Source organism: Protopterus annectens, chromosome 5.part0 (assembly GCF_019279795.1).
Source record: "Protopterus annectens isolate FY-2018-M chromosome 5.part0, PAN1.0, whole genome shotgun sequence".
Lineage (NCBI taxonomy): Eukaryota > Metazoa > Chordata > Ceratodontiformes > Protopteridae > Protopterus > Protopterus annectens.
The window spans coordinates 1,617,017,589-1,617,031,323 of record NC_056735.1 but is presented as its reverse complement, the minus strand read 5'-3'; the positions used below and the strand labels follow the sequence as shown (position 1 = coordinate 1,617,031,323).

The following is a 13,735-nucleotide window of genomic DNA, read 5'->3' as shown; positions in this document are numbered from 1 at the left end:
TCTTGCTAGCTACAGAATGTTCCTTAATGGAATGTTGCACATACGAGACAAAGCCTGAGACCAAGGTTAGGAGAAGTAAATAAGGAAAATTACTGGACTGAAGCAATATAATATGCTGTGTTCAGGATAGTAGTTCAGTTAAGGTTAGTAAGTTCATTCGACCTGTTACTTCAGAGAAGATGACAAGACACTCAAGCCTGAGTACAGAAGATAGGTCATATAAAGACTAATGTTAGTTTACATTGTTCACGGCAATCAGAACATGATGTGCAGTAACTTTGAACACTAATTGTTTATCAGTACTGTTAATGAAGACAGAATTCAGATGCTGTAAACATCCAATAAAGCTTTATTAAATAAACTACAGTGTTTGAAAAATTTATTCTAAAAAGTCCACAACACTTAGTCGATAAAGGAAAAATGGGCACCTGCTCAGCATGAGTTTGGGTAATTAACAGATAAAGACTTTTGCTCTCAGTCTCATTCCAGTTAATTACGGTACAGTACAATATTATCAAGTCTTATAACCTCCAATCAGGTAAGGAACAATTCTGATAAGAACTGGTAGGGAGCAACTCAGGTTAGGGCTACTGGTATCATCCTGAGCTACAGCCAGAAGCCAACAAAAGTACATCGCTTAAGACATAGTTTTGGGTGGACTTGCTACCTGCAGCTGAAAAAACAAATGTTTTTCTTCCTCTACATAAAGGTATGCCTTTCTTTCCCAGTACTGTGGTGCAGAGGAATGATCTGTACACCCCCCAAAAGTAACATTTAAGTCAGTGTAACTAGGCACTGCCTCATCCAGGGGAGTCTTACTGGATATTTAAAAAAGGCCTGATGGATAACATCTCAAGTCCAATGGCTTTGGGGTTTGATTAGCTGACACAGCACTAGATAAAGGAGATAAAGGAGGGCAGTCTACTCAACTTTCTCAGGTAGAAGGTGGAGGTATGCATGTGCCTAGTTGCAAACAAGCGAGGTCTGATTTCCATGGTAGAAACCAGGAAACCAAGTGGTTGGCGGGTGTGATTCTTAGATGACTTCAACTTTTTGCTGACATCGGGGATGGCTCAGTACTGTTGTCATTGTGCTTCCCTCCTATATGTTATTGCTGGGCAGCCAGAGGAGGTAGGGTTCAACTAAGGAAGCATGAACCAGCCCTGGTGGCTTCCTTAATGAAATCCTCTTTCAAATAACCTTCACCTTCTGCGTTTAGAGAACTAATGGGCCAACTGGGGGCTGAAAACTGTGAGTAAGAGCAAAGTGAATATAAGAAAATTACAGCGTTTCATCTATACCTGCTAGTTAGTAGTTTTCAGGAATCAACTCCTAAAACTGGCAAAGTGAGGTCAGTATGGTCCATGACATAGCTCAGCAGTGGGAAGTACCAGTCACTATTTTTTCTATTATCGGCAAAATAGGAATTACTGGTAGGCAACAGTCTGTCTTTATTAAGGACATGTACACACTCCACCAAAAAATATTTAACACTTCAGCCAGTGTAGACTAGGTACTGCCTCTTCAAAGGGAGTCCTACCAGAGATATAAAAAGGCATACTGGATACTATATCAAATCCAGTGCCTTTGCTCTATCCAAACTGATGACACTACAAAAGACCTCTACCTCAGATAAATACATTTGTGACTATGACCTGGCCATTACAGAATGTATAGCTACCAAAACCTATCAGGTTGTTCATGTGGTGATCTGGGTTTAGGCTTGTCCACCTGGTGAACGGAACTGCTCTGACCATGTTCAAATGTCAGACAAAGCACATGGACAGGGTTTGTCCATTTTAAACATTTTATCTGTGTTTACAGACACAGGTGTTTGGGCACCTGTCAGCAGCTTATGATGTTGGCAATACATAATATGGGTGGGGGTGGTTACAATACATAATCCACAGTGAGTGAGTATTTATCATATCACATAAAAGTAAGTCATACACACCTACTATGAACACTTTTTGATGGTTCCCATTTAATGTCAATATTCAAAATCTGATACATCTCACTATCAGGTATGGTTTCAGCCATTCCATCTTCCTACATTTCATGGTCTAAAACAACTACAAACAACTAGCCTACTGCCCTTGTCAATCACAAATATCACAATTCTCTGCAAAACTTCATTCTTTTTTTTTAATTCATTTTCTTTCCCATGAACTAACATTACAAAACATTATTAACATTAATTTTGAATACACATAAATTGCATTCAATCATATTCATAGCAATAAATGCAAATGGTGATTTGTACATTGAAGATTTTTGAAAATATTTTTATGAAAATATTTGTTTGTTTACTGTTTGTTTGTTTCTTCTTTTTTTCCTCGCCAGGAGAAACCACAGCCTGTGGCCGGCGTCAGCACGATTGGCAGAGTTTACTGCCCAGCTAATGCCAGGCCTTCAATGCAGAACCTCAATGAAGGACGTGCTCACGATGTCACCAATAATAGAAGACGCCTAACTGAGAATCAATCGGAAACGCTCAACTGTGAGGCGACGCCATGCGAGCACCACCAATCCAGAGTCCTGTTAGATTGACCAAATATAACATTTTTTATAATGTTGTAAAACATACATTATATATCTCTATTTCTAACATGTGAATGACTTCCTTTGGTCAGAATGAAATCAGAGGGGCTTTATTCAACACCTGACTCCTCACTTAATAAGTCCGTTAGCATATGAAAATATTTATGAATAAGTCCTCGGTGTAGGTTTCTGGCACTTTCATCTCTCTCTGTGTGGCTCTCTTCTGTTCCTTTCCGCTTTCTTGATCCATGAACCTGTCGAGAATATAATCTGCTAATGAAGCCTAATCCGATAATGGAAAAGTATAGAATGTATTCCCACAGCCTTCTGACATAGCCAGTGTATATGTACATTCCTTCTCTTTTTTCTGCCTCCTTGACATTGACATATGTTATTGTCCTCATCTCACTTTCTTTCGGGTGTGCATACCCCAATCCGTCGAGTCTTAATCTCAATTAATCTTACTGCCTCTGGTGCTGTGGGCTTCCGTGTAGGCGATCATCTGGCGATCAAGCAGGGGAGAAAGCAGTTGTATCGCTAAATATCTGTTAAAGGCTCTACAGTTGCTCGTAACAGGCCTAACATTTTCTAGGCCTCTAGGCCAGGAGAACATTCTCTTTCTCGGAAATTCTTTAAATCCCCCTTTCTTTTTTCTTTCTTTTTCTCTTGAAAACAATGCTGTCAAGTACCATAGTGAGATCATGTAGAGATCACTGACAATGTCAATCTCATGTCAGCAGGGTTTAAGTTCTGTCTCAGCTCCTGCAACTCCTGATCTGTGTTGTCAATCTGACACTCTATTTGATAGTATTGCCAAAATGTGAAGCTTCTATAGATTAAAGATGGATGCCATTTTTACTCTGCCACTCTATTAACAATTTGGATACAAGCAGTATAAGGACCAAGGCATTTCTTTCAATACAGGTCTTTAATCGGCTAACGCTTAAACGCTTCCTGGTTCTGTCTCTGCTGTCTCTGCCACTTTGTGGTCTTTAACTTATTCTTCTTTATTTTCCAATCTAGTGAGTTTAGTGTATAACATCTTATGCTCTGAGTACTACAGTCTTCACCACCTTTCTTTCATACGATCCACAGTGATTAGTCTCAGAAGTGGATTCTTTAATAGAAAGAGTTGTTGAAAGGCAAGAGACTCCATGCCCATACATCCTCAGAGAACTCCAAGCTCAAAGTTATTTCAGCCTTCAGCCAAAGCTGTTGCACTGCAGGCTCAGGTAAAAAAACAAAAAACAAAAACAATGGACAAACAGTTAGTGCCATTAAGAGCAAATATAGATAAATCCAAAAAAGTAAAAAAGAACACAATTAAAACAGTTGTAAACAAAATTTATAAAAGACAAACTCCAAGTAGTTAATTTTACGAGTAATGATATCAACAAACAAGACAATTAAAAACCTAAAATCTATATCATTTATAAAAACATTAAATCACAAACTACAACATAACACTATCTATACAACAATACTATTAGCAAAAGTCTGACTAAATGTCATGGTCTAACTTAACTTAATAACTTAATAATATAAATAATACAATTACTAAAAATATCAATAGCATAAGTAACCAAACTGTCACACATTAAATAAAAATAATAATATAGGTCCTAAAACAACATGTGATGCAAAAAATAATGAATTAAATAGAGTTAATGAATATACATATATATGCAACAATCAATATAAACTTAATAATATGGATGGACAAAGTCACTTAAAACAGGTTTTAAATGTTATCTTATATACAACATTATTATATTGACAAGAAATATTATCTACAGACCAGAGGGGTTACATGACATGTGGATGAAAATGCTTAAACATTATAAATATTTGGCACATTGGGAGAGAGACTTCTTGTATCTAAAGAGACCGCTAGTGGATGCATAAATATAACATTATATAAATTTATTTTTATTTTATTTTCTTGAAATCTTGAAACTAAGCAGTACTGGATGAGTTTATTGTAAATTTTGCTACTTACATATTTTAATAAGCTTTGAATAGCTATTTGAACAGTAAATAATTTTTTGGATGATAAATTGAATAGTAACATAATGCTATAAGACATGTCATTTCTGATGCAGTAAAATAATGCAACTATATTTGCTAATCACAATCCTGCACATACTGCAAATCATCTATCCAAATATAGCAAATTAAGGAATTAAAATGATCAAGGCTATGATAATGGATGATAGTGCTAACATGAAGCAAAAACAAAGGATCCTAATCAGAAGACTTCAAAATATTGATGAGAAAGAAATGATATTAAGGAAAGGTACAAAAAATGAGAGTGAGTAAAGAAAGCCATAGAAAAGCCAAAATTAATAGAAACAAAAAGAATTGGATGGATAGGCAAAGATTCTGTGTTATGAAGATGACAATAAAATGGAGGTATATTCTCAAAGACAAGGAACGTCCTCCTGTAGACATTGTATTGTAACCAATGTGTATACATGGCAGGTGATAATAAATTTGTACATCCAAATACTGGACATGAATATATTTTTAGACATTATGCTGAGTGCAGGACTAGGGACTTGGTATATCTGGTGCAATGTCAGATATGTAAATCTTTCTATGTGGGCAAGACAATTAGAACTCTTAGGGAACATGTCAGAGACTACGTATATGCCATAAACAGAGAGGATGAAGGCAATGCGCTAGCTAGGCATGTGATGAGTTATGGTATGGCACATAAATTTAAATTCAGAGCCTTAGAATTGATTAAAAAGACTGGTAGACTAGGAGATGTTAAGAACTATACAGAACAGGAAATAGATGGATAATGCATCTACAAGCACATCGAGTATGTGGTCTGAATGATAAGACCACATTAAAACCTTTTTAGTGGCACGGCCCTATGCACATTAAAAACTTTATTGATATATTAGGTTATATATGTATTTAATTTATATATTTAATTCATTATTTTTGTATTTCATGATGTGTTTTAGGACTATTATATCATGTTATTTAGTTTTAATGTGTAGCAGTTCGGTCTTATGCACATTAGGTATTTTTGTACTAATTTTATTATTAAGTTAAGTTAGACCATGACATTTAGTCAGACTTTTGCTAATAGTATTGTTCTATAGATATAGTGAGTTGTTAGTTGTGATTATTTAATGTTTTTATAAATGATGAATTTTAGGGTTTTAATTGTCTTCGTGATGTCATAATTACTTTTAGTATGTGATTGGAGATTGTAATAGTAATGACACTATTTAATTTAGATGGAAGATGACTGCTGTATTAAAGTCTGATGAAACGTTCTTGGAAATGTGAAAGCACTTATTACTTGGAGTTTGTCTACATTAAAATTTTACAACAAACTGTTCTGTTGCCTCTTTTGTCATTTTCTGGATCTAAAGTGAGAATATTATCGCATAGCTGTCGTTTCATGAAACCTATTTGCTCAGAGGAAATAACTAAAGCCAGAACCTTCTGCATTCTACTTGCTAGGACAGACGTCAACATTTTTATATCTTTATTAATGAGAGCTATGGGTCTGTAGCTAAGAGGGTTATGCTTGTCAGAATTAGGTTTCAAGATAAGGATTATTTTAAGAGTTGCTCAAATATTTATCAGTAATCCCCTTTAAGATGATGTACTTGTAGAGGTTAAGAAGAATCAGAACTCCAGTTATTGCAGAGTGATCTAGGATCCTTGCTCTCAAGGCTCTGAACTAAAAAGATCAGCCTGACTGTGCAGCACTTTTTATTGGTGCAGTCTAAAAGACATAATTGGGTTCAGTACAAGATGATACTTTTACATGCCCATCCCTTAGGAAGTAACAAAGCCATTAGTTATTAACAGAAATCAAAGTCCCTGATGTTCAGCTCATAGAGGTCACAGCTCACTGGATTTTAACTTATCAGGAGCTTACCCCCCAATTTAAAATAAGTGTTTTTGCAGGTGCCCAGGCTCCCCTCGTACCCCATATGGTGGGGAAAGCCCTGCACATCACTCCAACCTTTATATACCAAACTCCAAAGCCAAACAATAAGAAAGGAGAAATTTCAAAAACAAAATGAATCACTTCTGACACACAATTAGAAACAGCACCAGCACAGACGTCTTGTAGAAAGCAGTGACTGGGGAATTCAACACAGGGAAGAAGAGCACAACTGCAAGGAACCTTGTTCACTCTACATTTGATAAAGTGTAGGGAAGATATGGAAATCACTGGTGACATCAGTGGAGGAAAACGAAAACACAAACATACACACACACACACACACACACACACACACACACACACACACACACACACACGTGATCTTAAGAAGGCATAAGAAAAATAATTCAGCCTTGGTAAGCTGAATCGTGCAATTGTATTATACATAAAAAGCTACACTGTGTTAAACTAAAGGTATCAGGACAGCTAAGTGGTCCCACTAATTGATTAAGATCCAACTGTCAATATTTTCAAGAGATATTTGGACATTAAGGACAAATTCTCCTTGAAGGGACCTTATAAAGATCCTGGTAGTACCCCACTCCACAGTGCAGACCATTTCAAAAATACGGACAGAATTTTTAATTTTACTGCAACTAGTTATACGCTCATAGCTCAAACTGTCAGGAAACAGTTTTCTCTTTCCTCTAATCCAAGTAGACTGTTCTCCCCCTTCCTCTATTCTTTTTCTCACTACATTCTTTATTTCTTCTATAGTTTACCAACTCTCCATTACTATTCTATAAAAAGTAAAATAACATTTTATATATATATATATATATATATATATATATATATATATCTATAAACAGCTAAATATAAAGATATGCATATACACAGAGAAAGAGACAGATAGATATAGATATACAGATACACATGGCTAAATGGTTATATAGACAGATTAATTTCAGTTTTTCTATGAAGAGGGCTCTCCTTGGTATGTATTATGGTTGAATTTATCCTCCCAACCAATCAGCACTTTTTTTTCTCTCGAAGCTGCCAAGCTCACAAGATAGAGAGGCAGCCATTAAATGAACTCTTTCACATCATCCCTCAATTAAATAAGCGTTCTTTCCCTTCTGTCAGCCAGTTCAACTCCTCGCTATTAGTCAGCATCCACCTGCAAAATCTAGAACAATGATTTGGCATCTCCATTACTAACAAGTAATATAAAATTATACACTTTTCTGAATTACAGAGAAATCCAGCAGCCAAGGCCAGATAGAAGGAATGTCCACCCACAGTGAGACGGAAAGGTAACCCTGACAAATGAAGGAAGCTCCTCTTCATGGAGGAACTGGCATGGTAAAACATATCTAAGCATCAAGGGCAGTACTTGAAAGGTTCCTAGATTTAGGCAAAATCTCATTAACAACAAAAAACTTTTAATGACAAAAATATGGTAAAATCTTCCAATACCTCAGCTTCATGTATTTCCAGTGAGTCTGTATAATTAATAAAGCAACTGACAAATATCCTAGATCATTAACCCAAAACAGACATCATAGCACCAATTAAACATGCCAACTAAAGTTTTTTTGCTTAAAAATCATAACACAAATGGTGAAATAAAAAAATGCAAAAAATACCCAGATCAGTGAATTAAAATATAAAACTCACTTTCATCATTTAACCTTCTGGATGCACAGTTTTAATTTTAAACACCATTTTGCCTCTGTCAAACACAGCAATATTCTATAACTATCAGAGTCTGAAGGGCAAAACAGCAACTCTTACCTCCAATTAAATATATTCCATTTTCTTTTGCTACTTCTGAGAGCATTTGTGTTGATTCTCCAGGAATTTTCTCAGCATATTCAGGAAAGAATTTGGTTCCATATGGAGAATTGAAACATTCCTAAAAGAATACATGAAAAACATGAACAGTTAAGCACTGTTGTTTATTTCCTGGCCTTTCCAAGCCTATCAGTCACCAGCTCCAAACTACGATACCGTGTTTTTGATTGTGTTTTATCATACAGTTATCTGACTACACTCATCATAACAGCTTGTTAATAATAAAACTAATAATTTCACTATTGCAGGAATTAAAATTGTGTGATGTGCAATGAAGTATAGAGGACAATAGCTTGCAGGCAGTCTCTGCTTGGAGGAACTAGAGGAATAGTAGTGCAACTTATTTTAACAATTTTGTAAAGACAAGGTCAAACTCAGAGATGTGAGATGCAAGCTTTTCATCAAAAGGGAAGAAAAAAAGGTTTTCCTTTAAATTCTGCTTAAATATTTTAAATTGTACTTATAGTAACCTGTGTGGTGATATTTTTTGCACTTCACTGCTTTTTGTACTTTGCTCTTTGTCCATTTATCTTTTTGCATTTTTTATAGTTTGTTCTGGGACCTTAGTCTTGTAGCTTTGTTTGTAGTTGTGTAAAGATTGTGTATTACTGCTCATACACTATACTGCATTTCTGTTTTCATAAGTAAAATTACATGTAAAAGGTATGTTTTTTGTATTGTGAATCCCTTCTGGATAATCCTATAGCTTCTTTCACAGCTGTGGCAGGACTGTGATCTACTGTCAGATTTGAGCCTCATTTAGTCATTTAGTAAAGCCTTACTGGTAAATTTCTGCATAGTTTGGTACTTTATTCTGTGGTAGAATTGGCAGTATTGTGAATTCTGCTCCAAGATTTGTGCTTCAGTACTTACATCTGTATATACCTGCTTAAAGTTGCATTACAGTGCCGGTTTACCTTGCTACTATTTTTCCTATGTTGTTTGAGTCTGCCCCCCCCCCCCCCCCCCCACACACACACACACACACACACACTAAGGGACTAAGCTAAAAGTTTCTGACATTCTAACAACAGGACTTGAGCTCTAGTTTGAATTTTTTTCCATAACCCTCCCGACCTTTTCTTCTTGTGGTTTTAAAAGGCTGCGCCTCTAGCTTCCGCCCCTTATAGTAATCTGACTTCAAAAGTCCCTTCCTCCCCTCTTTCATTGCTATTGTCTGTTGTGCGACCTATTTAAATACTTTCCAACCCATTGTCTTCCATATATCCATAACACTAAGTGCCCACCAAGCAAGCCATTATTGCACTTGAGTAAACCTTCCTTAATGCAAACTGTCTCCTGCACATTTTCCCCAGAGCTCACATCTGCTTGGTAACCTAGCCATGCTCTGAAGGGATTCTTGGTTAATCCTGCTCCACCCTTGGCAAATAAGATAGTTATTTTATTGTTTTGCACTTTAGCTAACTGCTGCTACTGCTTTATTTTTGCTTTTTGTTAATTTTTGTCTTTAAATCTTTCTAAAGGTCCTTAATACTTGAAATTGCCTTGTAATGGTAGTTTTAAGTTTTGTTGTAGCAATACACTCACAAGCAATCTTTCTTGGTGTCATTACATCAAAAGGTTAGCAGTGTCCTGTGCAGACACAAATGCCCAGAAAGTTAGTTTTATCTAGAAAACTTCCCTTAGAACTGAAACCTGTAACTTAGCATGGCTAAAACAAAGCCAATATTCGGAGACAAGCTTAGAGCATCTAGTTTGTACATTAAACATCACTACTATCAAATTTTAGCACGATCTAACCCAGTCTAGTGGCAAACTCCACAGACCACCCAAGGAGACCTCTGTATAACCCAGCCCACAACCAACAGTAGCCAATCCAAATACAGGTCAGGACAACATGGATATACAATTTTCAAACAAATGCATAATTCCATTCAAGACAAAATCTTACATACAAACCAAAGTCATCAAGAGCACACAAACTACATCCACTCCACTCCACATAGTATCCACCACATTCATAGACCAACCTATGTTGAGGCACTAAAAAGTAATCTTTTCAAACCTCAAAGACCTCCTAAGCTTATAAATGGTAATACCTATCCTCAGCAATCTCTAAAGCACTCAACAAAAGAAACACTAAGCACGTCACATGCTCCTACACCCACTGGAGCCCCAAGAGCAAAGCCCATAAAGCAAGACAACACATTACCCAGGACTATTGTCAGATGGACTCCATTGTATGACACAGAGATGTCCCACTCACCAGACTGAACAAGGAGAAGATAACAGTTAGTTGCTTATCTGGAGCCAGGCTCTGCCAAGTTATGCACACCCTCAAGTCAGTACACCACAGGTATCAGTATGATTCTATCATAGTTCATATGGGTATTAACGACTGTAGACATATTTTCCTGGACTATATGAAGACAGACGTTGTTGATGTTTCTGAATATATATGTGTCTTAGACAGGCATGTGCCTTGCACTGTTCAGCATTCTACCTTCACCAAGGATGATGCCACAGTATGAACAAAAGATGGCTGAATTCAATAATCGGCTTAGTTTCTGATGTCCTTCTAGGGGGATTCGATATCTGTCAACATGGGAGGACACGCTCAACAGACCACGTTGCTTTGCAAAGGATGGTCTGCAACTGTCTACCCTAAACATCCAAATATTGGCTAAAACTTTATCCACCCTCTTAAAGCCATTTTTTGACAATGCCAAATTGACAAACCTACTGACATAGCAAATAAAACACAAAGAAATCAAAAGGTGTTACTGCTTAATGCTAGGAGCCTAAACAAGAAAATCCATATCTTACAAGCTCTCCTCACTCTGGAGAATATAGATGTCTGTGCCATTAAAAAGACATGGTTTAAATTTGCAGAAAGTAATCCTGAAGTGCAAGCTTTCAGTGCTTTCCACACATTTAGACCATCAGCGCTACAGGCAGGGACAAAAGGTGGACGAGTCTCAGTCTATATTAGCAGCAAGCATCATTCTATGTTGGGTAAACAAGAAGGTACCCTGGAACTTGTCCACATGCAAATCACCATAGACAAAGTCCCATACCATGTCCTAGCAAGCTATAGGTCACCCTCCATGGCCCTAGAATCCCATAGCTCATACCTAGATTTCCTGGCACCACTCACCATTAAATCAAATACCCTGTTCGTGGGAGACTTTAACTACCCCTCTAAAGACTGCAAAACATACACTGCCTCATACTCATAGGCACAACAATTCCTGGACTTTATTAACACAAATACCCTTGACCAGATAGTGTGCACAACCACCAGAATTTCAAACATACTGGACCTGGTACTCACCAATATGGGAGAGTGCTGCAACCCACCCCCATCCCAGACCACAAAGCTGTCTCTGTCAAAATAAAAATCAACTTAGTAACCCCAACACTATTAAGTAATAGTTTATCAAAATCCAATGCCCCTCCCAACCCCACATTCACAACAAACTATGTGGAATTGTGCACAGAGATCCTGTACAACCATGTTAATGGTTAAAGAGGCGACTGTACCTACCAGAAGTAAGCCCAAAACAAAATCAAAATACAAACCACACTGGTGGAATCCTAACCTTAAAAGAGTACATAACAAAAGGAAAAAGGTCATGACTAAAATCGGGAACAGCAACTTCAATAATGATCACAGCTCTCTAATTAAACTAAACAGGAAACTAAGAGGACTAATTAAGTCTGACAAAGCCATTTATGAGGTCAAGATAGCCTCAGAGGCTGCAGACAACCACAAGGCCTTCTACAGCTATGTCTGAAACCTCAAAGGCAGCACACATCAGTGTGCCGCACTGGTTGTCAATGATGTCATCTTTACTGAGCAGACTGACAAAGCAAATTTGCTGACAAATTCAGCTCAAACTTCACATGCCACTTCCCCCACCTCCCTCCAGAAAAATACCTACTAGATAACCCCCCCAGTATTAACAGGGAGCAGGTCCTGGCAGTGCTCGTCAAGACCACAAACACAACCTCAGTGGGACCTGATATTTCCCGGGATGCCTCCTAAATAGCTGGAAACATGACCTATGAGGAGCCCTTGAGTCATTTTTTAACTACGTCCTCAAAACAGACTTTGTACCATGAGAATGGTGGACTGTGACAGTTATCCCACTTCACAAGGGTGGACCATCAACCAGCCCCAGAAACTACAGACCTATTTAGTCTGACTAGTCTAAATATGCAAAGCCATGGAATTAATTATCATGGAAATGATCAACAAATACATAGGCAACCTTCAGACACTGGACACAACCCAGTTTGGCTTTGTCAAGGGAAGATAAACCTGGTGCACTTTTTTGAGAAGATCACCAAGGTGATGAATGAGAGGAAAATGGTGCATGCTGCCTCCCTGGACCTGGCTAAGGTGTTCGATACAACACCCCACTCAGGCATAGTTGACAAATTCCCCGAACTGGGCATATACCCCTACATAACTCAGGGGATTGCAAGCTGGCTCACAGACTGGACCCAGGAAGTCGGGGTTGGTAATACCACCTCCACTAAGAGACTGGTCACCAGTAGGGAACCTCAAGGCTCTGTGCTGGGACCACTTCTATTTGGCATCTACTTTTTCAGAGGTAAATGTTAATATTAATGGCCTTTGGCTGACCAAGTTCACAGAGAAATGCAAATTGGGAGTTATAACAGATTCCACCCATGACACAAACATTGCAGAAAATGGTCTAACACAGACAAATGACTGGTACCGAAGTCACAGACTAAAACTCAGTGTCAAGACATGCACTATAGTGCCTTTTAGGAAAACTGCCACCCACGCTAATTGCTCCATTGATAAAACACCCCTAGTAGTTGACTCAGTAGTCAGGGGTTTGGAACATATGCAGAAAGTAATCTGGCCTTTGATCAACAACAGGCCAATGTACTAAGAAAATCATTCTATGTTGTCCAACTTATAAGTAAGGGCATGGCATCCAGGTACAAGAAAGTCATATTGCCACTGTATTCAGCCCTTATTAGACTCATCATGGAGTATCATGCCCCTTCAGCATGTATCTCACCAGATATATGCAACAGACGGAGCACCCACAAAGGTTCCTTACCAGGAGAATCCAGCATATAAACACAGAGTTCTCTACGGATCGCTTTAAAGCCCTATGTCTAAACTCTGTCTCCTACATATTACTGAGAAGTGATTTGGCATACAAGGTATCCTCTGATCCAGCTCTGATGGACCTTTTACACATCCACAAGATGAACAACATCAGAACCACTACATCCAAGGATTTAAATTTTGACTGTGACAAATAAGACATGTTGAAGAGACAGATATGTGTCTCAGAGGATCTCCATGCTCTGGAACAGGTTCTCCATCCATGTGAAGCTGTGTCCATCCCTAACCCTATCTAAGTGTAGCCTTGACCAATGGATGGGAAATTAGAAATTCACCCCATGTCT

General features: G+C 37.8%; 1 protein-coding gene across 1 annotated transcript in view; it reads right to left on the bottom strand.

The window, feature by feature from the left end:
* NIT2 (nitrilase family member 2) overlaps positions 1–13,735 on the bottom strand; it is a 570,156-nt gene that overhangs the window by 484,477 nt on the left and 71,944 nt on the right. The window contains exon 3 of the mRNA XM_044071381.1: positions 8,258–8,378. Within this exon, the coding sequence (XP_043927316.1) occupies positions 8,258–8,378 (121 nt within the window). The remainder of the gene's footprint in view (positions 1–8,257; positions 8,379–13,735) is intronic.